The sequence below is a fragment of the Carettochelys insculpta genome, chromosome 9 (genome assembly GCF_033958435.1).
Source record: "Carettochelys insculpta isolate YL-2023 chromosome 9, ASM3395843v1, whole genome shotgun sequence".
NCBI classification, from domain to species: domain Eukaryota; kingdom Metazoa; phylum Chordata; order Testudines; family Carettochelyidae; genus Carettochelys; species Carettochelys insculpta.
In genome coordinates, this window is record NC_134145.1 from 47,196,211 (window position 1) to 47,221,934 (window position 25,724).

The window sequence follows — 25,724 nt, forward strand, 5'->3', positions numbered from 1 at the left end:
CTCAATCCCAGCCCACTCCTGCACCATACCTTCTTCCCACACCCCCAAGCTCACTCCTGCCGAGACCCCAGCTTCTCACTCCAGCCTGCTCCCTGGCAGCCTTCTTCTATTCACTGAACACCTCATTTCTGGCCCCACATCAGATAGTGGGTGGGGTCCCACAAAATCTACTAGCACCGGTCCCCCTAGGCTCTGAGGTGGAACTTGAGGTTTGTGAGATGAAAGTCTTTTTTTCTTTCTGCTTCTCAGATGGGGCCCACAGATCTGAGGGTTTTTTCACCCCACTCCTGGGCCTCCCTGTCTGACCTAAGGCTACTTTTTATTATGCCTCAAGCAGACATTTACACAAGCACTGTAGCACTAAATTCTGAGCTTCTTAGCCATTTTTAATTACCCAAAGTCTGAGATAGTTCCAGGTAATCAACTACTGGACTTCCAAGGACCTTCTTTCTATTCAGGGGCTGGGGAGTTTAGGTGCCAGCTCCTTCCTCAAATAAAAGCTTACCTTGATTGCTCCAAAGTGTACCCTTTTGCCTAATATCTTACAGATAACTTAAAATACATAGCCACTCATATCAGAGCATTAGTCTGTATCTTCGAGAACAACCAGAAGTCTAACACAGCTACCTCTCTGATACTTGTCACCATGCAAGGCACTGCATATAGCCATACTGAGTGGAAATCCATCAACCTCATGAAAAAACTTGCACAGATACAGAGAGACGTCATCTTCCTCTCGAAATGCAAACAGAAGGACATCATACCAAAAGGACTGAAGGTGAAAAACCCACTGAAATCAACATACTGCACAGATTATAGGGAGAGATTGTGCCACACACTCTCTAAGAAACTGAGGAACCACCTGATCCGCAAACAGGAAAACATCAAAAAGAGCTCTCAAATCTTGTTAGTCTATAAGGTGCCACGGGACTTCTTGTTGTTCTCATAGTCACTCTCATAGTAACTTGTTGTGAGTCATCAGTTCTCATAATTTAAGCAATCTACTCCTGTTTTACTGAATATTTCTAGTATCCCAATCATAACAATAATACAATTTACAGGCCAGGGCACTTAAGTCAGAGGTTAAATGTCCAAACATTTCTTCCATTCTTACGGTACGTTAGCTTTCTTGCCCCTTCTCCCATTCAGAGTCACAGAAATGGCAAAAATGCAGCTATTTGGCCTTGCTTCTCAAAGCCCTAAGATCATTTCTAGCTATGTGGTTTTTCAGCTGCCTGGATGCACCCAATGGCTGAATGCAATGCTGTCAGGTTCCATAGTTACATGCAGTAACACCAGGTTCTGTGGTGGTTCTTTGAGTGCTTGCTCATGTCGATTCCGGTTGGGAGTGTGCATATTGTGTGCACAGTTGTCAAAAAGATTTTCCACCAGCAACATCTGTAGACCATCTATGGAGACACTTAGAGTGGTGCCAATATGATAGTACATATATACCACAGCTGACCTCTTCACCTATGATGGCCATTGTGTCTCCTTCTCTGGCTGCAAGCAAGTGCTTTCTCCCCTTTTCATCCATCAATAGCTGTTACCTGCAGAGTACCTAGTTTCTTTGTTAGTAATTAGTTAGCAGTTTGTAGTTAATAGATAGCTTTTATCAGGAAGCCTGTTCATTTTCTCCTCTCCTTCCCCAGGGCTGGGGCATGCCTCCAACCCACTGGTTTAAGCCTTATATCTCCTGCCAAAAATTTATGCTGTCTGAAGAGTTTCCAGGAGGCACACATTGCAAACAAGTGTAAAATCTGTATGGCTTTCTGCCCAAGAACCCAGAGGGACAGAGAATATAGACTTAAATACACCCTCATGGAGTCGTCTCTTCACCCTCAACCAGTGCAACCTGCTCCAGTGCCGATATAGGCCTCTGTGCACAATGTGCCTCCGTTGGTGCAGGGCTCCATACCAGCACACACAGGCTGTGGCGAAGAAGTGTCGTGGCCTTTCTGCAGCACCAAAAATGGTACTACTGATGTGTGCCCGTTCTGCGCTCCAGTGCTATGGAAGATCCAGAAACAGTCTGTGCAGAGAAAGGTGCCAGGTTCCAAGACGGCAAAGTCCAAATGGGTGCATCCTGTGTCAGATGAGCTGTCTGCACAGTCAGATGGGGGTTAAAGATATGCCATTCTTAGCCCCAAGACTTACAAAGCAGCCAGGGACCAGTTGATGCTGGCTGATCCTAAAGAGCTTCTCCAGTGCAACCATCAGCACCATCTCCAGGTCCAGGACTGCTGGCACTGAGAGGAAAGCTGGTGATGATTGGAAGGTTACAGTCTTCTTGGCACCATGCTTGCCAGGACTGCTCTCCTCAGCACCATTCCAGGGGCCTTTTGCCATGGTGCCAAATTGCAAGGGTTCTCACCCTGCTACAGCAATCATTGAGGCCTTTGGCAACAACACTGCCATTGTCATGTTCCGACTCATCATCTGGTTCAAAGCTAAAGTCGTTCCTGGAGGTCCTGGCACCACAGGGATAACTGTGATGTGGCCTCCATGAGAGCAAGCTCCTTTTCAGTGACTCTTCTGGGTACTCCAGGCATATCAGACTAGTGTCTTTGACATTAGACAGGAGGGAGACTCCTATCAGAGGGGTAGCCATGTTTCTCTGTATCCACAAAACCATGAGAAGTCTTTTTGTCTGTTAGGTTATAAGGTGTCACAGGACTTCTCTTTGTTTCTGAGGGGGACTCCACTGATATCTCTGGTCAGGGTGCCATGTGGGGTGAGGATCTTGCCCCCATGCCTGCCCTATTTTACAAGTCCTGGATGAGGTCAGCAGGGTCTGTTACTGCATCTGAAATGCGGTGCTGCAGCGTCGACTCAGTGGGGGTCACTCGGCACCAGCTCTACGCTTTCTGGTGCAGTAGCTGTAAACCTCCCCAGAACCAATTTTGGCACCGAGGCTCAGGAAGCAAAACCACTACAATCCACACAATTGGCCAGTGGGGACAATCTGAGCATTGTCGTTCCCTCCTTGTCTTCCTTGCCTGATGAGACAGTTGCAGGCTCATCCATGTCCTACTTGCTATGGATGATAGGGGCCCGAATGAACTCCTTGGGAGGATGACCAGCCACTTGGCTCTGCAAGTTGAGGAGGTAAAGGAGGGCATAGATCCAGTACTCTTGACCTCAGAGCTTCCTCCAGGGTGGTGCTGCCGTAAGTTCCTGTGGCAGACTTCAGCTTCCATTCCTCAGCAAAAGGCATAAAGGGGGAAGTACTTCGTACCCTCATGGGAATATGAATATATATTTACCCATACACACCTGGCCACTCTGGGGGTGGATGCTGCTAATGCTAAAGAGTGGTAGAGTCAACAGGAGTCTATTCCAAAATCACAGGACCAGAAACTGGACCTGTTGGGTAGGAAGAGTTATTCAATAGGCCTCCTCCCTTTAAAAATTGCTAACCGAAAGTCTTTCTTAGCTACTATAACTATAATATTTGGGCCTGTCTAGGGAAATTTAAGAAGCTGCTTCCTCCAGTGCACCATTCAGAGTTTAGGGCCCTTCTGGAAGAAGAGAAGGTGATCTTCCACATTCCAGGCTGCACTAGATGCAGCTGATTCAGGGGTGCACATAATGGCAATGGGTATCGTAATATATTGCTCCTCATGGTTTCAGGTCTCTTGGATACTCCCAGAGGTTCAGCAAACAATTCAAGACTTGCCCTTTGATTGCTTGGGGTTGCTTGTGGAACAAACTAGCTCCAAGTTTCTTAACCTCAAGGACACACACACCATGTTGAAATCTTTAGCCTCCATGTCTCAGCCAGACAGGGAAGGCACTTTAATATTCTGCTGTCTACATGCCACTATCCTCAGCAGAGACAGGGCTTTTCTTCTTCAAGTAGTGACCCCCTGGGTGCACCATAGTGGATGTCTCTGCATTCTAATGACAACCCTCAAATATTCTTCACCAGCTGTAGTTTCCTGCATCACACATGCCTTCTTCCCCAAGACAGTTTCCCCGTTCCACCTGGGTCAGGACATGCTTACCAGTGTGTTACCTGAAACCTCATGCTTCACAGAGGGATTGGATGTTAGAAGGGCCTTAGCCTCTTACCTACAATGAACAAAACCTTTTAGAAACTCCACACAGTTGCTCATGGCAATAGTGGACAGGATGAAAAGTCTGTTCCAATCAAAGGATCTCTTCATGGATTGCAACTTGCTCCATACCTGCTATGTTTTGGCCAAGGTTCTGGCAACTCCTTTATGAACCCACTCCACTCAACCACAGTCTTCTTCAATAGCAGTCCTTGCTCAAATCCTTATTGAATACAAGGATTGCAAGACAGTCACCTGGTCATTGGCAGTTATTTTCATGACTCATTATGCAATTCAACAGGCCATGGATGATGCCACTTTTGGGAGAATGGTGTTACAGGCAGCTGGTTGATGGTCTCCAACCCCTTCACCTGATAGCCGCTTGGGAGTTACCTAATGGCAAGCACTCAAATCAAAAATGGTTACTCACCCTTTGTAACTGCTATTCTTCAAGATGTTTTGCTCATGTGCATTCCAAGATCCACCTGCCTGCCCTCTGTCAGAGTAGTTACAGCCAGAAGGAGCTTAATGGGGGAGGGTTGGTTCTGCTATACATGCACCGTTTAATCGGCATCACCCTAGGGGCCTTCACAGCTGACTTACGGATGCTGCTGTGGGTAAAACTTTCCAACAACCTGTGCACATGGCATGCACACACCTAAATGGCACGAGCAAGAGCAACACATGTCGAAGAACAACAGTCACAAAAGATGAGTTACCATTTTTATAGGGAATGGGGAAAACATCTGTGCCCCTTCAAGTAAATTTAAAAGAAAGATAGAGGGTGCACTTGGCCAGGAGACAGTGTAGTCATCAAAACACAGAACTCTCTTGTTCCCCTTGTGGAGACTATCTGCTTATGAGCAACTCAGAGTCATCTTTTCCCTTTCCAGAGACCTGTAATTGCTGCACAGAGAGAACTCGCCATATGTCTTCACCCATGTTATGAATAGAGCATTTTTGAGATTACATGGGAGGTTTTCCTTTTAATTTAAGGAGCATTGGGAGGAAACATTATGAAGCATTTCTATGGAAGTGAAGACTTCCAGCAAATATAGTTTGTCTTTAAGTGAGGACTAATGTCCATTGGGAGATATCTACATTTTTTAGTGTCTTTTGTCAGGAAGAGGGATATTACTGATAAGCTTGTAAAAAAAAAAAAAAGTCACAGCAATATTTTTATGATGCTTCAGAACTCACCCCTCTTAAAAAAAATTGCCAATGGGTGTCTCTAATGCAAACAAGATAAAAAAGACTTCACTGTAAATGAGTGGAAATGTTCTATATATTTTCCCCCTGTGATCATTAAACTTTCAAGAGGAGTGGTACAAGACGGTAAATGTTAGGAGAATAAACCACACTTTGATGATAATTTGTCTAAAAAATGGAGCTGGACTCGATGGACCTCCTGAGATCCCTTCCAGCCCTAGGATTCTATGAATTCAAAACTTGCTGTGTGAACTGCAGCTGCAATAGTGATGTGGAATTGAATGAAGAAAGTAGTTAAGACTGGCAAGAAAAAAAAGAGTTTGTGAACACCACCATTTTCCAGATTGTGCAAACTGGGTGACTTTCATTATCTTCCTGCTGTCAGCAGTCAAAATAGCTATTAGAGGCTGGGCTTTTTGTTACTGTGTCAAAAGAGGAAGCAGAGATATCTTTGAGCTTGTCATCCCCTCACTGCAGGCAAAAGGGATGCAGTCACCAGGAAGCAGACAAATTCCCACGTATCATATATATAAAAGTCACAGAGAAACATATACTATTAGTTGCTTCCTTCTAATCAAACTACTTATTTTTATGTAGAAAAATGCAGCAAACCTCTGTTGGAAAATGGCATCTTCTCTGACACAAAAACGTCCTACAAAATACGAGAAAAATTGCAGTACAGATGTGCTTCTGGTTATCACACTCCAGAAGGTAAAGCTGAAGAATCAGTGCAATGCCTTCCTGAAGGATGGTCTTCTCATCCAAGCTGTGCTAAAAAGTTTGGTATGAATTTGTATTCCTCTTTAAAACTGATTTTCTTTATATCTTTGCTGCTATCTGATGTTATCAGAGCTAGTTTCTCTCTTTCTCTTAGGGAAACCTTTGAACTCTCAAGCAAAATTTCAGCTGGTTGGAAATCAATGGAGCAATGTCAGTTTACACTAGATGACGACAGTCCCCATTGGGGCTACTCACTTCATGGCTACGTCTACCTTAGCACCCCCTTTCAAAAGCGGGTTGCTAATGAGGCACTTTGGGATATGCTAATGAGGTGCTGCAACAAATATGCAATACCTCATTAGCATAATGGAAGCCGTAGCACTTCGAAAGTGCTGCTTTCGATCACATGTGGCTTGTCTACACAGGGTCCTTTTCGAAACACTACCCAAATCGGAATAAGGGGATTTTGAAGTGTGCAGGGTCCTTTTGAAAAAGACCCCTTGTAGACGAGCCGCACGCGATCGAAACTGGCACTTTCAAATTGCCATGGCCACCATTATGCTAATGAGGCACTGCATATTCATTGCAGTGCCTCATCAGTATCCCCCTTTCGAAAGCGGTGGGGCTAGTGTAGACATAGCCCACAAGTATAAAATTAAGCCTGCATGTAAAGGTATATAGGCTCGTGGGTCAAATGGTTAGATCATTGCTTTAAATTATTGAAACCTTGTACATTTTCTAATGAGACTAGGGGTAGAATAAATTTAATTTAATTTACTTTATTCTGTTTTACATTTAATACTGCTTTGCCTTTCAGAAAGTGGGTTACAAGCTACACAAACGCTATAGCATTGAATGACAGTGGGTGTTGATTTATACTGATGTTACATTGCCACACTTTTTACATTGTAAATTAATCTGAGGGGGAACACTTGAACCAAGAATGGATTTAAAAGTAACTGTTCTTCTACAAAATAATTTTACCACAGGACTACAGAGGGAGACATCTGAATTAGAATTCGTTTACAAATTTGACCCCTTTAACCTTGCCCTGAATAGAGATCTTAACGATCTTATGCGCTACAAGTTCAATTTCTGCATTTTTGACATTGCTTTCACTGGCTCCTTAACACTGTTCATTTGCAGCTATGCTGTTTACATTAGCTGAAGATTTGGCCCAAAGACTGAGATAAGCAAGATAAGCAAGTTTTTGAAATTCAGTAATTTTACCTTCAAGTCTGATATTTGTGGAGTTCAGACACCGGATGCCTCAATCGTAGTAACCTTATTAGTAATTTTCTGTTAGGTAAGTGCAAAAGTGACTTTGTCAGTCCCTTCATAGTATGAAGGAACAGAAGCTGCACAAAGGACCAGGTTTTAGTTGCTAATTACAAATTTTAGTTTTTTAATAATTATTGCTAGATGGTGAAATATCATGATCATTCTCTTGTGTGCACCTGTGTACATCAAAACAAATGGACCATACAGAGCATTTGCTAGGTTTAAGGTTTACACTTATCACAGACTGCAAATGTTAATGCTTAGAGGTACATGGGTTTCTCTGATGATCATTCAGATGGTTTAAATATTTTACCAGTTAAGAAGCAATGGAGAGGCTTCATCTGGCTCTCTCACAAGAGGAAGTTGTTTACGACCCGGTCATACATAGGTTACATTTGTTGTAAGGGGCCAGTATTCTACCTGCTTTAAGAGAACCCTTAGTGGAATTTAATTTATGTCACTGATGCTGAAATGTAGCTGCTTTTTTCTGTACTGGGTAGCAGGAACAGTCTTTACATAATGTTTGAAGGATTTAAATTTTTGGTACAGTCTCCTGTCAGAATTTGATACAAAGATGATAGGCATGTTGACAGTTAAGTAAACTTCAATTTTGCAAGTAGAAAATATAGTAGAATTGCCTTGATTTCCATCTTGTGCACATACAAGCAGATTTTGGCTCACTGTGTCAAATATTAAACCTTCTGGAGAGTGTTCATAACTTACTTTACTCTGGCTTGTCAGATAGTTCCATTGCAAAATATACCAGGATAATTAGAAGTAGTACAATTCAAAATGAGAACCGGCTGAAAAGTATTTGTTGAATTGTACTTTTTTTTGAATTATGGTTAATTTTTTGCCTTGTAAATCAATCTGTTTGCAATTGTGAAATACTCACTGAATGGTGAAAATACAGGCACTACAGTTATTTGTAAGATATATCTATGGCTGAGGGATTGGCAGTGTCTTATTTACCAGGCCTTGAAGGAGCCACACCGGGGGACTCCACAGCCAAGTCCATGGATAACAGTGAGGGAAAAATTCTGCAACAAGTTGGACTGGACATGAGCAACACTTCTCAAAGAGCAACAGTTACAAAAGGTAGGTAACCGTTTTTTCTTTAAATTGTAGCCTTTGGTTCTTTTATGGAAGACATTTAATGGATTTTGTCCAATACTTGTTTAAAATTTATTTCACCCGGTGTATCTGTGTATGTTTTCTTCCTTAGAAGTAACATGCTCCTTATTAAGTGAAATAGAACATGGACATTTCTATCCTATGAAGAAAAGCTATGAGGAAGGAGATGTGGTTCAGTTTGTGTGTCAGAATAATTACTCTCTGAGTGGATCTGATTTAATTCAGTGTTACAAATTTGGATGGCATCCAGAGCCTCCAGTATGTGAAGGTAACTCTCTCCATGTATCTCTTCCTGCCCCGCACCACCCGTATTACTACGTTTTAAAAAATACAAATTAAAAGAATGTTAGAGAGGCAAAGTCAGGTCCACAGTAGTGAGGAAATGTCATACTTAAGCCTATTGTGAATTTAGGTTCACAATATCCAACCATTTGGTACTTAACACTGGGGCTAAGTTCTTGTCCCTTGACAGCCATGGATTTTATCATTACCAGCAGAGAGCAGATTCACGCCCCTGATTAATTTCTTATCTAGTTCAGTTGATTCAAGTGGATCAAGAGTGGAAAAATCAATATAAAGGTAAAAGTTAGATCTGATTTTGGAATGTAAGTTCTTCGAGTCGTGTTTCCGTGGGTGCTACATTCTGGGTATCAGTGTGTTCTTCTGCCTGTGCTTGGAGATTCTTGTGTAGCTGTGGTTTCCCATGCCATGCGTGCCTGTGCTATCTGGCATGCATGGCATGGGCCCCTCAGTAGCTTCTCCACCATTTTCAGCTGTAGATATCACTTTGACACCCCCCCCGCCAAAATATAAGAAGAGTTAATTAGTTTAGCGTGTCATACCCTTTATCCAAGATATTTATCCTGTTTAATATTCTATTAACAAAAAAAGCCCACATGTTTTTAGTTTAGTTGCAATACGAATAGTGTGTCCCTAGGATTTAAGTGATGCTCAAAGTGCACAGAAGACATGCTTGCCGCTGATATCCATGCTTCCTTCATCAAGTGCTTGGGTGAGAATCACCAGACCCAGTCCTGCACCCATTGCTCCAGCCTCACCGTAAGGGCCAGGAGGGACTAAGCATATAGGTTCAAGATATATCTCTATGAGAAGTCCCTCCAACCACCAGCCCCAAAGCAGCCTTCTACTAAGGAACTGGCATGGAAGACCAAGGGTGTGCACTCTGCACATCCCTCTACTTTGGTCGGCACTCTATGCACAAGGGTGGACACTTCTCTGGCATATTCCTGGCCTCCGATGCCATCTTTGAAGCCCATGCCAATTGGAAAGACTGCTACAATGTCCCTACATTGTCAAAGCTGGCACCACTAAGGAGGGTGCATTCAGAATCTAGCTGCTGATGTTTGATGCCTCTCATGCTGTTGGCACCATCAGCACTGCTGTTCAGTCACTTCTACCCCTGGGCATAGGAGGTCCTTCAAAACCAAGACCCCCCAACCCAACTCATGCTAGACCTGGAGCACGAGCAGCACTGTTCCAAGTCTTTGCACCACTCACAAGAGGCACCAGACTTTGTGGCCTCCAAGGATGTGGCATTCTTGTTACCCACCCACAGCCAAATAGCTTCACAGTATTCTACCTCAAAGCAATTCATACAGGAAAAACATCCTGTAGGCTGGTACTTGTGGTGTCAGCATGATAGGTCCTATAACGCCCACCTTAAATATGCTCTCTAAACTAACTCAGCTCTCTTAAATGGCCTAGGCCCTCTCAAAACCTGAACCAAACTGCTATGCCTTATAAGGTAGCAGGCTACAGGTCAGACTGGATCGGTCTTGCTTCATCCTCATAGGTGTGGCATGGCTGAGACAAATCTGATATCCTTAGCTGTAACCCTTTCCCACTTGCCGCAACCTTCTGTCTCAGGACTCTGGCCACACCCTTCACCCCAGACCATTCAGGTTGCATCTCCACACCTGGATCCTTCATGGTTCCAGAATGCTGAAATCTTATGCTCTGTGATGGTAAAAAGGGTTCTCTTCAACAGCAGATGGGAGTCCACATGCAAGTCCTACCTCTGCATGTGTCAGCAGTTCTCTCAATGGTTGGATGCTAACCAGCCTGTGCCTCCTCACACTGCACCCCTGCCTGTTGCTCCTTGACTACCCGCTGCACCTGCATGAGCCAGGCCTGGCACTCGGTACTGTCCAGGTGCATGTTCCTATCTGGGACCTTAACCATGTACTCCACTGGCTCATCAAACTGCCTTTTGAATCCCTAGCGATGTGTTTCTGGCTCCAGCTATCAAGGAAGGTCCCCTTGCTAGCTGCCACCATATTGGCCAGGAGGGTTGGGGAACTTGCTGCTCTTACGGTTGAACCTCATTGGTCTCAGGAAATTTTCCTGATGTTTTTTTTGCCCTAAACTCCATGCATCAGGCAAGGAACAGGTGCTACACACCTGAGACAGTAGAAGGCCCTTAGTCTTTTATTTAGAAAGAATGAAGCTCTTTTGTAAGTTGACCCAGCTCTCAGCAGTTGTTGCAGGGCAGCTGAAGGCTCCTAATGGGAGCAACAGCTGCACTCCCTCAATGTGAGACAGGTACTTGGCTTCTATACTGACTGGGCTAAGCTGAGCTCATGGTGGAACTCCTGCTGTCATCACAGCCCATCTCCTCCTGGACCATGCCCTGCATACGGGAGTGTCATGATATCACAAAAGTCTCCCTGCTTCCTGTTACAGTGCACTCTATGTGAGCACAGGCATCCTAATCCACCTTCCTGGCACATCTCTCCAGGAGATCTGGCTTTCTCTTGGGAATCAGCTAACTCCACTACACATAAGCAACCACTCAAAAAGAAAAAACGGTTACTCGTCATCTTAACTATTGTTTTTTGAGATGTGTTGCACCTGCCTGCCCCAGTGTTGGGAGTGATCAGGAAGAAGGAACTGAGGGGTCATAGAAAGGCTTTGCATAAGTGCCACGATAGAGGGCTCCCCAGTCAACCTGCTCGGGAGTACTTACCCACAGCTGTGCACACACCCCTAACTTGAATAGATAAGAGCAACACATTTCAAAGAATAACACAAGGGTGAGAGACCGTCTTTTCTTAAGTTGGTTTCTCTGGCTTGGGTGTGCATGTGTGCGTAAACCTTAGGAAACCAGTTTTCTTTCTTGACTTGAAAAAGCTTCCAATATATGTCCAAATATGTTTGTTCTTTTTCTAGACAGAAAAAATAAATGTCCTCCTCCGCCTCAGCCTCCTAATGCCAATATACTCACAGATTTAAGAACATATCATAATGGAGACAAAGTACATTTGGCATGTCAATTTAATTTTACAATGAGAGGATCAGAAGAAATCCAGTGTGAGAATGGAAAATGGACTTCACCCCCGAGTTGTATTGGTAAGTTGCTCTACAAATGTCGGGACCTGAAGTAAAACTCCAGTTCAAAACATGCCTTAATATTCATGTCTGTGTTTCAGTTTGCCTATCTTTAAATTTGGGGTTATATTTGCCTTCTAATAAAGTGCTTTAAGGTCTATGAATGAACAGTGCTAAGTAAAAAAGATCTTGATCATTTTGGGACAATATAAGGAAGAGCTAGGACCTGAAGATGGATTTAAATCTGAATCCAAATGGTATGATCCCTACAGGTCCCAAGTGCCCAACCAGACCTCTGACTTTTTAGCCACTTAGGCACTATAAGGCCCATCCTGTTTTCTTGGGCATTTGGATATAGTGTCAGGTGGTGAGGAAATAATTTGTAAAAATGAACATTATGAGCAATGTTTCCAATTTATTTTTTGCTATGGTTTTAGAAGCCAAAGAAAAAGTACTATGCGGTCCACCTCCTCCTATTGAGAAGGGTACAGCAATAACTGAGGACAAGATGTATTACACAGGAGATGCTATTAGATACAAATGTAGTCATGGCTACAGTATAAATGGATCAAACAGTGTAACTTGTATAATGGGAAAATGGGCATCACCTCCTAAATGTATTGGTAAGTATTCTGCTTGCAGTGTCCCCCTTGGGGGATGCTCCCATATTACAGAGATTTGTTGATGACAGAACTACCTGGATGGATGTCATTGTTACTTATCATTAATCTCTATAAATTGTCTATTACATTTGATTATAATGCAGTTAATTGCTGGTGCTGGCACTTGTATTCAGACATTTTGTAACTGCTTCCTTGTATTAGTTGCTCAAACTCCAAGGCTTCATCGGTTGCCTTTTTTGTTGAATAGCTTCTATAGTATCATAAACTCAGAGGAAAAAAAGGGTCCAGAAGGGGCTTGAATATATCACCTAGTCCAGTCCCCTGCACAGAGTAGTATCTAAACCTCCAGGAATGGAGATGCAACAACTTCCACAGGTAATTTGTTCCACTGCTTGACTACCCTTACAGTTGGGAAGTATTTTTTTTTCCCTAAAGCCTAACCTACATCCCTTGCTGCAACTTAAGCCGTTAGTACTTGGACTACCCTCAGTAGTTACGAAGAACAGTTTGTCACCCTCGTTCTTTATAAAAATGTTATATATTTGAAAACTGTTATCATGTAACTCCCTCTTTCTTCATTTCTTCAGATTAAACACATCTGCTATTTTCAATCTTTTCCCATAGGTCACGTTTTGCAGACTTAACTATTTTGTTGCTCACCTCTGGAATTTTTTTAATTTGTCCATCTTAGAGCTGAAGGGTGGTGCTCAGAAATGGATACCACATTCCAGCTGTGGTCTCATCCTCGCTGAGTGGAGTGGAAGATTTATTTCCAATGTCCTGCTTACCATACTCCTGCTAATATATCCCAGAATGATGTTGCTTTATTTCAAACAATAATGTGTTGTTGACTCATAACTAACTTGTAATGCATTATAACCCTCAGATCATTTTGTTCTTCTTCGAGTGTCCCCGTGGGTGCTCCACCATAGGTGACGGCTTGGCCGGCGCCGCAGATCAGATCTTCCAAGCAGTTTCTGCCGGACCGCGCATGCGCCGGCGCGCGCCGCTCCCTGGCGCGCTCCTGGCCATGTGCGCGATCCGGTCCCCGCCAGTTCCTCTCAACCGCCGTCGGCTGCAGACGGAATCCGACTAGGCTAAAGCCACATAGCGTATTCAACGACTTTATTTGTTTTCTCTTTAAAGTTTTTCAGTTCTTAGGATACCATAAGTAACCGGTTGTTATTTTGTAAAAAAAAAAACAAACAACAAACAAGCTACGGAGGGACAGCTCAAGCCAGTCCCAGTAACAAGCGCCGGAGGCCGGGAGCTAGGGCCATCAGCCCTCCTGCGGAGGCAGGCCATCGGACGGGGAAACAGCACAAAGAAGTGCTAAGTACCCACAAACAAACTCAAAGACTCACCAACAATGTCCTCCTCAGGCTTTAAAAAATGTGAGTCCTGCCGAGAGGCGATGCCAGTGTCCGATGGGCACAGTCTATGCATAAGGTGCCTGGGGGAGTCCCATGTGGCACAAAAATGCGCCTTCTGTGCAAAGTTAACGACCAGAGCACGGAGAGACAGGGAGATGAGAATTAAACTGCTGCTTCTTGACAAGGCCCTCCAGCCAGACGTGCCGGAGCGGCCGCAGCAGGAGGGACCCTCCGGGGCCCTTAGAAGGAAAGCTGCCTCCCTCACTCCATCAGCGCAAAAACGGAGGAAAGTTTCTCCAACCCGATCCCTGCCGGCAGCAACAGTGAGCGGGACGGGAGGAGCGAGCAGCCCCCAGCCGCAGCAACAGCTGATCGGCGGCGGCACGGAGAGCCACGTGGAAGCGGCTCAGCCTCCGATGATCAGCCAGCCGCCCCGCACCGCAGGCAGGGCGGCGGCTAAGCAAGCGCCGGTACCAGCGGCACCGCAGGCAGCGGCACCGACCCCCGGGGAACCGGCGGTGCAGAGCGCGCAGGCACGTAGCCTGCAGGCGCAGAAGGACTCCGCACGTGCGGCACCGCCCTCGAGCGTGCCTAGCACGGTGCCGACGGGGCCGGGATCCCCCGCCCATCAGGGGGCGGAGTTACCTCCTCAAGGGAGGGGGAAGGCTGCACACAAGAGGAGGCATTGCAGCCCCTCTCCAGACAGGGCTGTGGAGCTCTTTTCTCACAGCCCTCCGCTCATGTTGCAGACTCCAACCAGAAGGCAGGGGCCCCCCCTAGCCTACCCGGAGCCCCCTTCTCCTTTCCTGCAATCAGCCTCCCCATGGCTGGCACCACCCTCGCCCTTCCTGGGATTTGAATCGCTGGACTATTATGCAAAATCGCTCTCTCCAGTGTCTCGACGATCCCCCTCTCCCAGACACACAGGGTACGTGCAAAGGGAATGGTCAAGGTCACCTTCCCAGGAACAGTGCCTATACTGCCATGGTCGTCCCTACCACGCGGGGCATGGACACCATCGGCAATCTACCAGGGAGAGATCCCCACATATTACCTCGTACCCCCGAGGGCAATCGCGATCGGGGACGGAGACTCAAGCATCCCAGGGGGGACTGGCCGTGGACCCACGAGATTTTCCCTCGCAAACCTCCAGCGAGAGGGCGCACCATCACCATCAAGAACCGGAAGGGTCCAAAGAAATGTACCCCAGCGGTTCCTCGTTTTCCTCCCCGGATGAGGCCACGGCCTTAGGGGACGTCCATCCCAAGGACGATCTCAAACAGTTTCAGGAGCTGTTTAAGAGGGTAGCTTTCACGCAAGGCATCCAGACAGCACAAGTGCAAGAGAAACATCATAAGCTCCTTAAAAATTTGAGCTCCCCGGCCTCCTCCAGAGTAGCAATCCCGCTTGATGAAGCGATCTTGGAGTCCGCCACTACCATATGGCAGACCCCGGCAACTATTCCGCCTGTCCAAAAGAGAGCGGATAAGAAATACTTCGTGCCGGCGAAGGGCATGGAGTTCTTGTTTAGCCACCCCCAGCCAAACTCCTTGGTGGTGGAGTCCTCGCAGCAAAGATTAAAAACATCTCAATTTAAAACAGGGGGAATGGACAAAGATGCCAAGAAGCTAGAGCTGTTCGGCAGAAAGGTCTACTCCTCCTCCACTTTAACCTTGCGAATGGCAAATTATGCAGCGCACTTGGCGAACCATAATTTCGACAACTATGCCAGATTAACTTCCCTCATGGACTCGCTTCCAGAGGACAAAAAGCCGGTCCTCAAGGCCATAGTGCAAGAGGGCTACGCGGCTGCGAGGATGGAAGTTCAGATTGCTTTGGACGTTGCGGACACGGCAGCACGTTCCACAGCAACTGCAGTGGTGATGCGACAGGAGTCCTGGCTCCAGACCTCGGGCATACCGAGAGATCTGCAGGCGAAGATAATCGACCTTCCCTTCGACTTGCAGAAGCTGTTTGCTGAATCAACTGACTCGGTCCTTCATTCCAGTAAAGACTCAAGAGCCACACTCAGGACCCTGGGGATTTACACCCCTCCATACTCAAAGAAAAGGTACTACCCACAGCAAAGGCGGTACCAATACCAGCAACAGCACCCCCAGTATCACAGGGGTTACGAGCAAGGGCGGCATCAGCAGCACCAGCAGTACAGAACCCCCAGGCGACGCTCACAACAGGGCCGTACGTCCTCGGGGCGGGGCCAAAGACCACAAGTTTGACATACAAATCCAGGGCTGCGCCATCACCACCATTGCACAAGATCATCCGAAACGACTTTTTCACCATCGCCTCCGACCATTCTACGACCAGTGGCAAAGGATCACCACAGACAAATGGGTGCTGGAGATCATAGCCACGGGGTACGCCATCCCCTTCCAGTCGCTCCCGCCGCCGCAACCCCCGCCCAAGCCCCACCCCCAGGAGGCCTCCCATGTAGCCAGGCTCAGGCAGGAGGTGGCCCACCTAGAGTTCATAGGGGCGGTGGAAAAGGTGCCGGAGCAACTGCAAGGGAAAGGGTTCTACTCTCGGTATTTCCTGACGGAGAAAAAGACAGGAGGCTGGAGGCCCATCTTAGACCTTTGTGGCCTCAACAGGTATCTGCGCAAGCAACGTTTTCGGATGATCACTATTGCCTCCATCCTTACAGCACTGGACGATGGAGACTGGTTCGCAGCCCTCGATCTACAAGACGCGTACTTCCACATAACCATTCATCCGGCTCACCGACGTTTTCTCCGGTTCATGGTGGGCAACGAACACTTCCAATACAAGGTCCTACCGTTGGCCTTTCCTCGGCCCCCAGAGTCTTCACCAAGACCTTGGCAGTGGTGTCAGCCTACCTGCACAGACAGGGGGTGTTTATTTTCCCGTATCTGGACGACTGCCTGCTCAAAGGGACCTCGAAAAGGGAGGTTCTCCGCATGATACGCGTCACAGCAAACACGTTCTCCGCACTTGGCCTGGTTATCAATATGGCAAAATCAAAGATAGACCCCTCACAGGACATAGAGTTCATAGGGGCTTGCACAAACTCGGTCTCGGCGAGAGTATACCTTCCAGAGGCTCGCTTTCGAGCCATCGGTTCCCTCGTGCAGGTCATCACCTTCAGCCCTACGGTGCCGGTCTTGACGTGCTTGCAGCTGCTGGGCCACATGGCAGCGGCTACGTTTGTGGTACAGAACGCCAGGTTGCACATGCGCGGCATGCAACATTGGCTGGCAAGTGTATACAAGCCGGCAGTACACACCGTTCACAGGGTGGTGTCGCCCCCACCTGGGGTGCGCGAATCCCTGCAATGGTGGGTAAACCCCGGGAACTTGCTAACAGGGGTACCCTTCCATCAGCCGCAAATATCGGTTTTCCTCACTACGGATGCCTCCCTCATAGGGTGGGGAGCGCACATGGGCGAAGAGGTGGCTCAAGGACTGTGGTCACCCACGGAACAGTCTCTGCATATCAATGTTTTAGAGCTCAGAGCAGTGTTCAACGCCTGCAAACACTTTCGAGACCGTATACAAGGCAAAGTCGTCGGGATCAGTACAGACAATACCTCCACCATGTTTTACATAAACAGGCAAGGAGGAGCTCGATCCCGTACCTTATGCGCGGAAGCAATCCGCCTATGGAACTGGTGCATCGCCCACGATATAATCCTGAGAGCCTCCTACTTGCCGGGCACGCACAACGTGAAGGCAGACCAGTTGAGCAGACGTTTTGCGCTCACCCACGAGTGGCAGATCCGTCCCGATCTACTACGGCCCATTTTCCACGCATGGGGGTTTCCCCAAATAGATCTGTTTGCCACTCAGCACAACAAACAGTGCCCACGATTCTCCTCCAGAGCAGGGCTGGGCCGGGGGTCCCTGGGGGACGCGTTCGCGATCCCGTGGGGAGGCCCCCTGCTTTACACGTTTCCCCCCGCAGTGCTGATCCACAAGGTTCTGCAAAAAGCCAGGAGAGACAAGGCTCGGATGATCCTGATAGTCCCAACATGGGATCGCCAACCATGGTTCCCCCTACTCCTGCGCCTGTCGGACCGCCCACCGATGCCTCTTCCGGTGGCGCTGGACCTGCTCACGCAAGCCCAGGGGTCCATAGTGCATCCGCACCCCCAAAGCCTGCGACTGCAAGCGTGGCTAATCCATGGCTCAGCTCCCTAGAGAGCACATGCACAGTGGAAGTACAGCAAGTCCTAGAAAGTAGCAGGAGGACTTCCACTAGGAAAACCTACAAACAAAAATGGACTCGCTTCATGGCTTGGTGTTCTACCAAGCAGCTGGCCCCCCTTTCGGTGCCTATACCTACAATTCTAGAGTATTTACTGGACCTCAAGAGAGCAGGACTCTCGCTATCCTCGTTAAAGGTCCACCTGGCCGCCATCTAGGCGTTCAGACATGAGGAGGGAGGGCACACGGTGTTCGCCCACCCTATGGTTACCAGGTTCCTGAAAGGGTTGGTAAACCTATACCCCCCTCGGAAACCGATTCCACCTTCGTGGAGCTTGGACCTGGTGCTTACCACACTCATGGGACCACCGTTCGAGCCCTTGGCCACGGTTCCCCTTCGCCTCCTTACAGTAAAGACGACCCTTCTTCTTGCAATTACGTCAGCCCGTCGGGTGAGCGAGCTTGCGGCAGTCATGGCAACGCCACCCTGTACTGTCTTTTCCAAGGAGGCGGTAACCATACGGCTGCATCCAGCCTTTGTTCCCAAAGTTTCTTCCGAGTTTCACATCAATGAACCTATTGTTCTACCCTCGTTCTATCCAAAGCCTCATAACTCCAGCGAAGAGGCGCGCCTACACCTCCTGGATGTGAGGAGGGCGCTAGCCTTCTACGTAGACAGGACCAAGTCCTTCCGAAAAACGGATAGACTCCTGGTCTCCCTCGCTCCCAAATCTAAAGGAGAAGGTCTCTCATCGCAGAGAATCTCAAAGCACATTGTATCCTGCATAAAAATGTGCTACGAGCTCAGAAAGACTCCTTTGTCGGCCACTCCTGGGGCTCATTCCACCAGGGCGGTGGCAGCATCAACAGCCTTTTTCAAGGGCGTTGCATTGAAAGACATTTGCAGAGCGGCGACCTGGTCATCCTACGACACGTTCGCCAAACATTACGCCCTTCACAGGGTATTCCAAGAGGATACCCGTCTCTCTGCAGCGGTCCTCTCGGGGACCAGCTGCACATAATCCGATTACCCACCACCTATCTGGGTTACTGCTGGGTAGTCACCTATGGTGGAGCACCCACGGGGACACTCGAAGAAGAAAGAGAAGTTACTCACCGTAGTAACGGTGGTTCTTCGAGATGTGTCCCCGTGGGTGCTCCACTTCCCGCCCATCCTCCCCGCTTCGGATCTCTGTTAGTGTTTTGCAGGGGCAACCGAGGCGGTTGGTCGAGGAACTGGCGGGGACCGGATCGCGCACATGGCCAGGAGCGCGCCAGGGAGCGGCGCGCGCCGGCGCATGCGCGGTCCGGCAGAAACTGCTTGGAAGATCCGATCTGCGGCGCCGGCCAAGCCGTCACCTATGGTGGAGCACCCACGGGGACACATCTCGAAGAACCACCATTACTACGGTGAGTAACTTCTCTTTACTTGCAGTTGATTAATTGTTCCTAAGTACAGTACTTTGCATTCTTCTTCAAGGAGTGTCCCTGTGGGGGCACCACTCTGGGTGTTGGCGTGTCCTTGCACTGGTGATCAAAGACTCTTCATTAGCTGTAGTTTTCTGCACATGCTGTGTACCACCCTCTTGTGCTCTTGGCACATATGAGCTATGTCTACACGTGAAGCCTACTTCGAAGTAGCTTATTTCGATGTAGCGACATCGAAATAGGCTATTTCGATGAATAACATCTACACGTCCTCCAGGGCTGGCAATGTCGACGTTCAACTTTGACGTTGCGCAGCACCACATCGGAATAGGTGCAGCGAGGGAACGTCTACATGCCAAAGTAGCACACATCGAAATAAGGGTGCCAGGCACAGCTGCAGACAGGGTCACAGAGCGGACTAGCACTTCCGGGGCAACAGCTAGCCACGCCCTTAAAGGGCCCCTCCCAGACACACACAGCCTGCACAGCACGCGGTCTGAGGAGCCATAGGCACGCAGACGTCGGGCAACACAGTCATGATGGACCCCCAGCACCAGCAGCAGCAGCAGCCAGAGATCCACCCAGCCCTCCCTGCAGGAGCAGGGCTCGCCCTGATCCATGCCATGCGGGAGGCAGCTGAGCACCTCCTTGCCACACCGGAGGAGGAGCGGCCCCCAGGGAAGCAGGGCTCAACCCCCAACCCTGCAGCACCCCGACCCCTCCCCGCCACCTCACACGCCACCTGTGGAGCTACCCCACCAGCATCGACTGGTGGGAGCGGCTGGTGCTTGAGGAGTGGGATGACGACCGCTGGCTCAGGAACTTCAGGATGAGCTGGCAGACATTTATGGAGCTGTGCCAGTGGCTCACCCCCGCACTCAGGCACCAGGACACTGCCATGCGGCATGCCCTCCCAGTAGAGAAATGGGTCGGCATCGCTGTCTGGAAGCTGGCCACTCCAGACAGCTACCGATCCGTGGGCCAGAGTTTGGTGTCGGCAAGGCCACCGTCGGGGCTGTCCTTATGGAGGTAAGAGGACCCACGGGGGGGGGAGGGCAGGTGGGCTCTGGCAGGGCAGGGCAGGGGAGGGCAGGGCCACGCACACCCTGCTCACCCCTCATTGGTGCTCTCCCATGTGCTTTCCCTGCAGGTCGTGCGTGCCATCAACGCCATGCTCCTCCACAGGCTCGTGAGGCTGGGGGACCCAGATGCCACCATCGCGTGGCCCAGATGCCATGCTGGGCTTCCCCAATTGCTTCGGGGCTCTGGATGGGACTCACATCCCCATCCGTGCCCCGCAACACAGTGGAGGGCGCTACGTAAACCGCAAGGGCTACCACTCAGTGGTCCTCCAGGCCTTGGTGGACATCTGGGGCCGTTTCCAGGATGTTTTTGTGGGCTGGCCTGGCAGCACCCACGACGCCCGGGTTTTCCGGAACTCGGGCCTGTGCCGCCGGCTGGAGGCGGGGACCTACATCCCCCAGCGGGAGATCCCTGTGGGGGATACCACCATGCCCCTCTGCGTCATCGCAGATGCGGCATACCCCCTCCGGCCCTGGCTCATGCACCCGTACACGGGCCATCTCTCTGCCAGCCAGGAGCGCTTCAACCAGCGCCTGAACCAGGCGCGCCAGGTGGTGGAGTGCTCATTTGGCCACTTCAAAGGGCGCTGGAGATGTCTCCTGACCCGCCTGGATGCGGGCCCCAACAACATCCCCCTGATTGTGGGTGCCTGCTGCGCCCTGCACAATTTGGTGGAGAGCAAGGGGGAGGCCTTTTTTCAGGGCTCAGCTGTGGAAGCTGGCAGGGGCGACGTGCAGCCACCCGCTAGCCCCAGTCACCAGGTGGACTCTGAAGGGACCCGGGTCCGGGAGGCCCTGCGGGCCCACTTCGAGGAGGCCGCGGGGTGAATTCTGCCAGACCTCCCACTGCGCCCCCCCGCTTCCTCCACAACACTCCCTGCCCCTACGCCCACACCACGGAGCTCCCAACAGCACACCCCACCCCCACTTCTCCTGGACAAATAAAAGCACGCACTTGTTGGTAAAATGAAACTGGCTTTCTCTTTTTAACTGGTTTTTGAACTAATAACGACAAAACTATGTACAAGACCTACTAACTAAACCATAACATAAGAGTGAATAATAAAAAAGTTTCCATATATATTTACATGTAACAAAAAAGAGAAAACCAGGGATTGCAAGGACGGCGAGAACTATTTACATGGGGGGCGGACTGGGCAAACGGGGGGCACAAATACATAAGTCCAACTATACACAAGGGGGGAGGGGCCATGTCCTGGGCCCCACGCCCCTATAGTCCGGCACTAGGGGTGGGCGGCCGGGAGCCCTGCCTCGGCCGCAGCCCTGTCCAGGGCTGGCTGGGGGCCGGGCAGCCCGGAAGATACGTCCGGCGAGTCTCAGCTGGCCCCAGGTGTCCCTCGGTGGCGGGTGGCGGGGCGACGGCAGACGGCGCGGCGACAAGCGGAGCAGCGGGTGGAGCGGGCAGGGTGGGCACTCCGGTGGACGGCGCGGCACGGCACGGGGGGCCAGGTAGTCCACGAGACGGTTGAATGTCTCCATGTAGGCCCCCCATGCCTCTTGGCGCCAGGCCAGTGCCCACTCCTGGAGGTGGAGGCGGCGTTGCTCCACCCGCAGACGCTGCTCCGCGACCTCCAGCTGCCGGCGATGGATGGCCAGCAGCTGGGGGTCCATCGCCGCCGTGTGGTGTTGCAGTCCGCCGTCTTGCCTGCCGTGGGGCCGGTCAGTCCTCCGCCGAGGGGCTGGCCTGGAGCGATGGCGCCAGAGGGGATTCCGGGACCACTGAAGCCTCGCCAGTGCTCTCCGGTCCTTCCGATGGTGCAGCTGCGGAACACAGGAGGCGGGGAAGAAGAGTGGAGACAGGCATTAGTGTGGGCCCCGAGCCGTGGCCCTTGTCCCCCTACCCCTGTGCTGCAGGTTCCCCATCCCCGTCCCCATGAGATGCTGCTGTGATGGATGGGGTTCAGGGGTCCCCCTGCACTGCACCCTGGCGGGAGTGACTCTCACTTCACTCAGCTGGGTCTGACAGGAGAGGTTTCTTAGGCCACAGATGCCCAGTTTCTCCCAGAAGTGACAGTACAGCAGTCAGAGACAGTCCTTCCAACCCGTCCTGGGGAGAAGACCCCAAGGGGTGCCCCTCTGGAGTGTAGCTTTCCCCCTCCTCAGGCTGGCTGCCTTCCAGCTCTCCCTTCCCCTAGCCTCTACCTGTGGCCCCCGCCCCGATTCAAAGCTAGCTCGGCTCCTCCCTCCTCTTTGTTCAGGGCAGAGGTGTCACCTGCCAGCTGTAGCCCCAGGATCATCCTTTGCCCCTGGGAGCTATTCAGCTTGCTGCTCATAACTAGCCTGAGTCTCCCTTTTGCACTCCCCCCACTCCATCACATGCTGCTGCTGCTGCTGCTGCTGCTGCTGCTGCGGCGGGGTGTCCCACCCCCTCCTCCTGGGGGACCCTCAAGGTTCCGCTCCCCCCTGCCCCGGGGATGGGGCATGGCACTGTAGTGCTGGGCGGGGGGGGCAGGGGCTGATGCACTTCTGTGAGGGACATGGCCCTGCTGTCCTTGGGGCCATGGCCATGTGGGCATGTGGGGGGCCCTGGGCACATATCTATTACCCCCGCCCTTCAACCCCAGGGGTGTACACCAGAGGGGGGTACATACCTGTCGGTCCACTCACACGGTCCGGAGATCCCCGGGGGGTGGACGCCCGGCTGCTGCTCCAGGAGGGCAGGAGGAGGATCTGCAGCCCGGACTCGCAGAGGAGGAGCCCCCCTTCTCCTCCTCCTGCTGCAATGGCCCGGGGGTGGGCTCCACGGGGGGCCCCCGGGGTGTGGGGCTTACCTCCGGGGCGGACTCCGGCTGCAGGGCCTGATGGGGCTCGTCGGCCGAGGTATCAAGGGTGGCCAGAGGGGAGGAGGTGTGCCGGGGGCCCAGGATGTCCCTGAGCTCCCTGTAAAAGGGGCAAGTGACGGGGGCAGCCCCAGATCGGCCGGCCGCATTCCGGGCCTAGGCGTAACCCTGCCGCAGCTCCTTAACCTTAGTTCTGACGTGTTCAGGAGTGCGGGCAGGGTGACCCCAGGCAGCCAGGCCCTCAGCCAGCCGAGCAAACACATCCGCATTCCACCTCTTGCTCCCCATTACCTGGAGCACCTCCTCCTCGCTCCAGAGCCCCAGCAGGTCCCGAAGCTCAGCCTCCGTCCAGGAGGGGCCCCACTGCCGCTTCCCAGCCTGGCTGCCTGCCTGGCTGGCCTGGCTGCTCTGGCTCCCCTTGGGCGGGGGGGTCCTCTGGGTGCGCTGGGGGGGCTGCCGGGCAGCCATGGCAGGTGCTGGCCCTGTTCTGGGTGGCTGAGGGACGTGCAGGCTGGCCACGTGTCTGGGCTGCTGCCTGCACGTTCCCTCAGTTTCCTGCACAGGAAGGGAGGGGGAGGGGACCTTTAAGGGGCTGCTCCACGCGGCCACCATTGAGCTGAGGGGCTGGAGAGAGCGTCTCTCAACCCCTCAGCTGATGGCCTCCATGGAGGACCCCGCAATTTCGATGTTGCGGGACGTGCAACGACTACACGGTCCCTACTTCGACATTGAATGTCGAAGTAGGGCGCTATTCCCATCCCCTCATGGGGTTAGCGGCTTCGATGTCTCGCCGCCTAACGTTGTTGTTAACTTCGAAATAGCGCCCAACACGTGTAGCCGTGACAGGCGCTATTTCGAAGTTAGTGCCGTTACTTCGAAGTAGCGTGCACGTGTAGACACGGCTATGCAGTGCAGACCCCTTGGTTCCTTCACATCCTCAGCAGAAGACTGAGCTCTTCTTCTCCCTCAACCAGGCATGGATCTTCCTGGGAATCAAGTTCTCTTCATGCACGACACTGGATGGCCTCTTCAGTTACATCCTGGGATACTCTTGCCTCCCTGCAGCTCATGATTTTGGCCACATGCTTTCCTTCCCCTCAACAATTGGTCCTGGAGGACTCCCTGTCATAGGGTAAGGACAAATCCCCAGTCCACCACTCTTCTTCACCGAATGATGCTCTTTTCTGTTTGACCCCACCAGCTGATGACTCCAAAGCTGTCCAAGAACTATTCAAAAGGGTTGCACTGGCAGAGGACAAGGACCTTCAAGAGCTACAGGTCAAACAATACCACGTGCTATGTACTTTCCAGCCACCTACCTTCTCCAGGATCACTCTTCCGAGGGATTAAGCCATCGTTGATTCCATGGTAGTCATCCAGAAAATCCCAGCCTCCATTGCCTCTACCAACAAACAGGCTGACAAGAAGTATTTTTTTGCTTACAGGGATGTGGACTTCCTCTTCATACACCCTCAGCAGAATTTGCTCGTCATGGATGCAGTGCGACACAGGTCCAAATAACCAACATTCAGATCAACACCTCATGACAAGAACAATAAAAAGCGGAATATTACGGGCTGGAATATCTACTCCTTCAGTGCCCTCCTTCTCTGGGTGGTGAACTGTGAGGCCATGTTTGCCAATTCTGACCACTACAGCTATTCCAAACTGCAGGAGCTGGTCCTGTCTCTTGCAGAGCAACAGCGGTCTATCATCCTGAATGTCATATAGGAGGGGCATGTTATTGCATTCATGATGTTTCAATTGGCCATGGATGTGGTAGGCATGGCAGCCAGGGTTACTGCTTCCATGGCTGTCATGCACAGAACTTCCTGGCTGCAATCCTCAGGAGTCCCATTTGATAAAGCCCAAGTGTTTGTGGAAAAAACAGATGAGGCCCTCCACTCTACAGAGGACTCTGATACAACCCTGCTTACCCAGGGGATGTGCACTCCTCCTTTTATGTGGGTGAGGTATTCCATCTACCATAATCCCAGGGTGCAATCTGGGCAGCAACAACAGCCCTTCAACCACAGGCAGAGGCACAAGTCACACAGCCACCAACATCAGACTGCTGCAGCTCAGCCACAGGTCTCTAAATAGCAGTTTTGGGGTTTTGATTGGGAGTCAGAGAGATCTTCCTGCTCCAGTCCACCATATCTTCAGGTCATCCACAGTTCCACCACCGCCTCTGCCCTTTCTTACACCAATAAACCAGCATAACATCAGACAAATGACTCTTGGAGCTCATTGCCTGTGGATACTCTATCCCTTTCACTTCCACCCCTCCTTACCCCATCCTTCGTCAGGGACCCCTCTCATGAGACTCGGCTGCATCAAGAGGTGCTGCACCTTCTGCACCTAGGCACTACAGAGCCAGTTCCAACAGAGTTCCATAGCAGGGATTTCTACTCCACATACTTCCTAACATGAGCAAAGAATGGTGGGGGGGGATAGAGACCCATTCTTGATCTCAGGAGGCT

General features: G+C 50.5%; 1 protein-coding gene across 1 annotated transcript in view; it reads left to right on the forward strand.

Moving 5' to 3' along the window:
- F13B (coagulation factor XIII B chain) overlaps positions 1–25,724 on the forward strand; it is a 52,608-nt gene that overhangs the window by 8,780 nt on the left and 18,104 nt on the right. The window contains exons 3-6 of the mRNA XM_075003297.1: positions 5,865–6,050; positions 8,494–8,670; positions 11,592–11,771; positions 12,188–12,373. Coding sequence (XP_074859398.1) covers positions 5,865–6,050; positions 8,494–8,670; positions 11,592–11,771; positions 12,188–12,373 — 729 coding nt within the window. The remainder of the gene's footprint in view (positions 1–5,864; positions 6,051–8,493; positions 8,671–11,591; positions 11,772–12,187; positions 12,374–25,724) is intronic.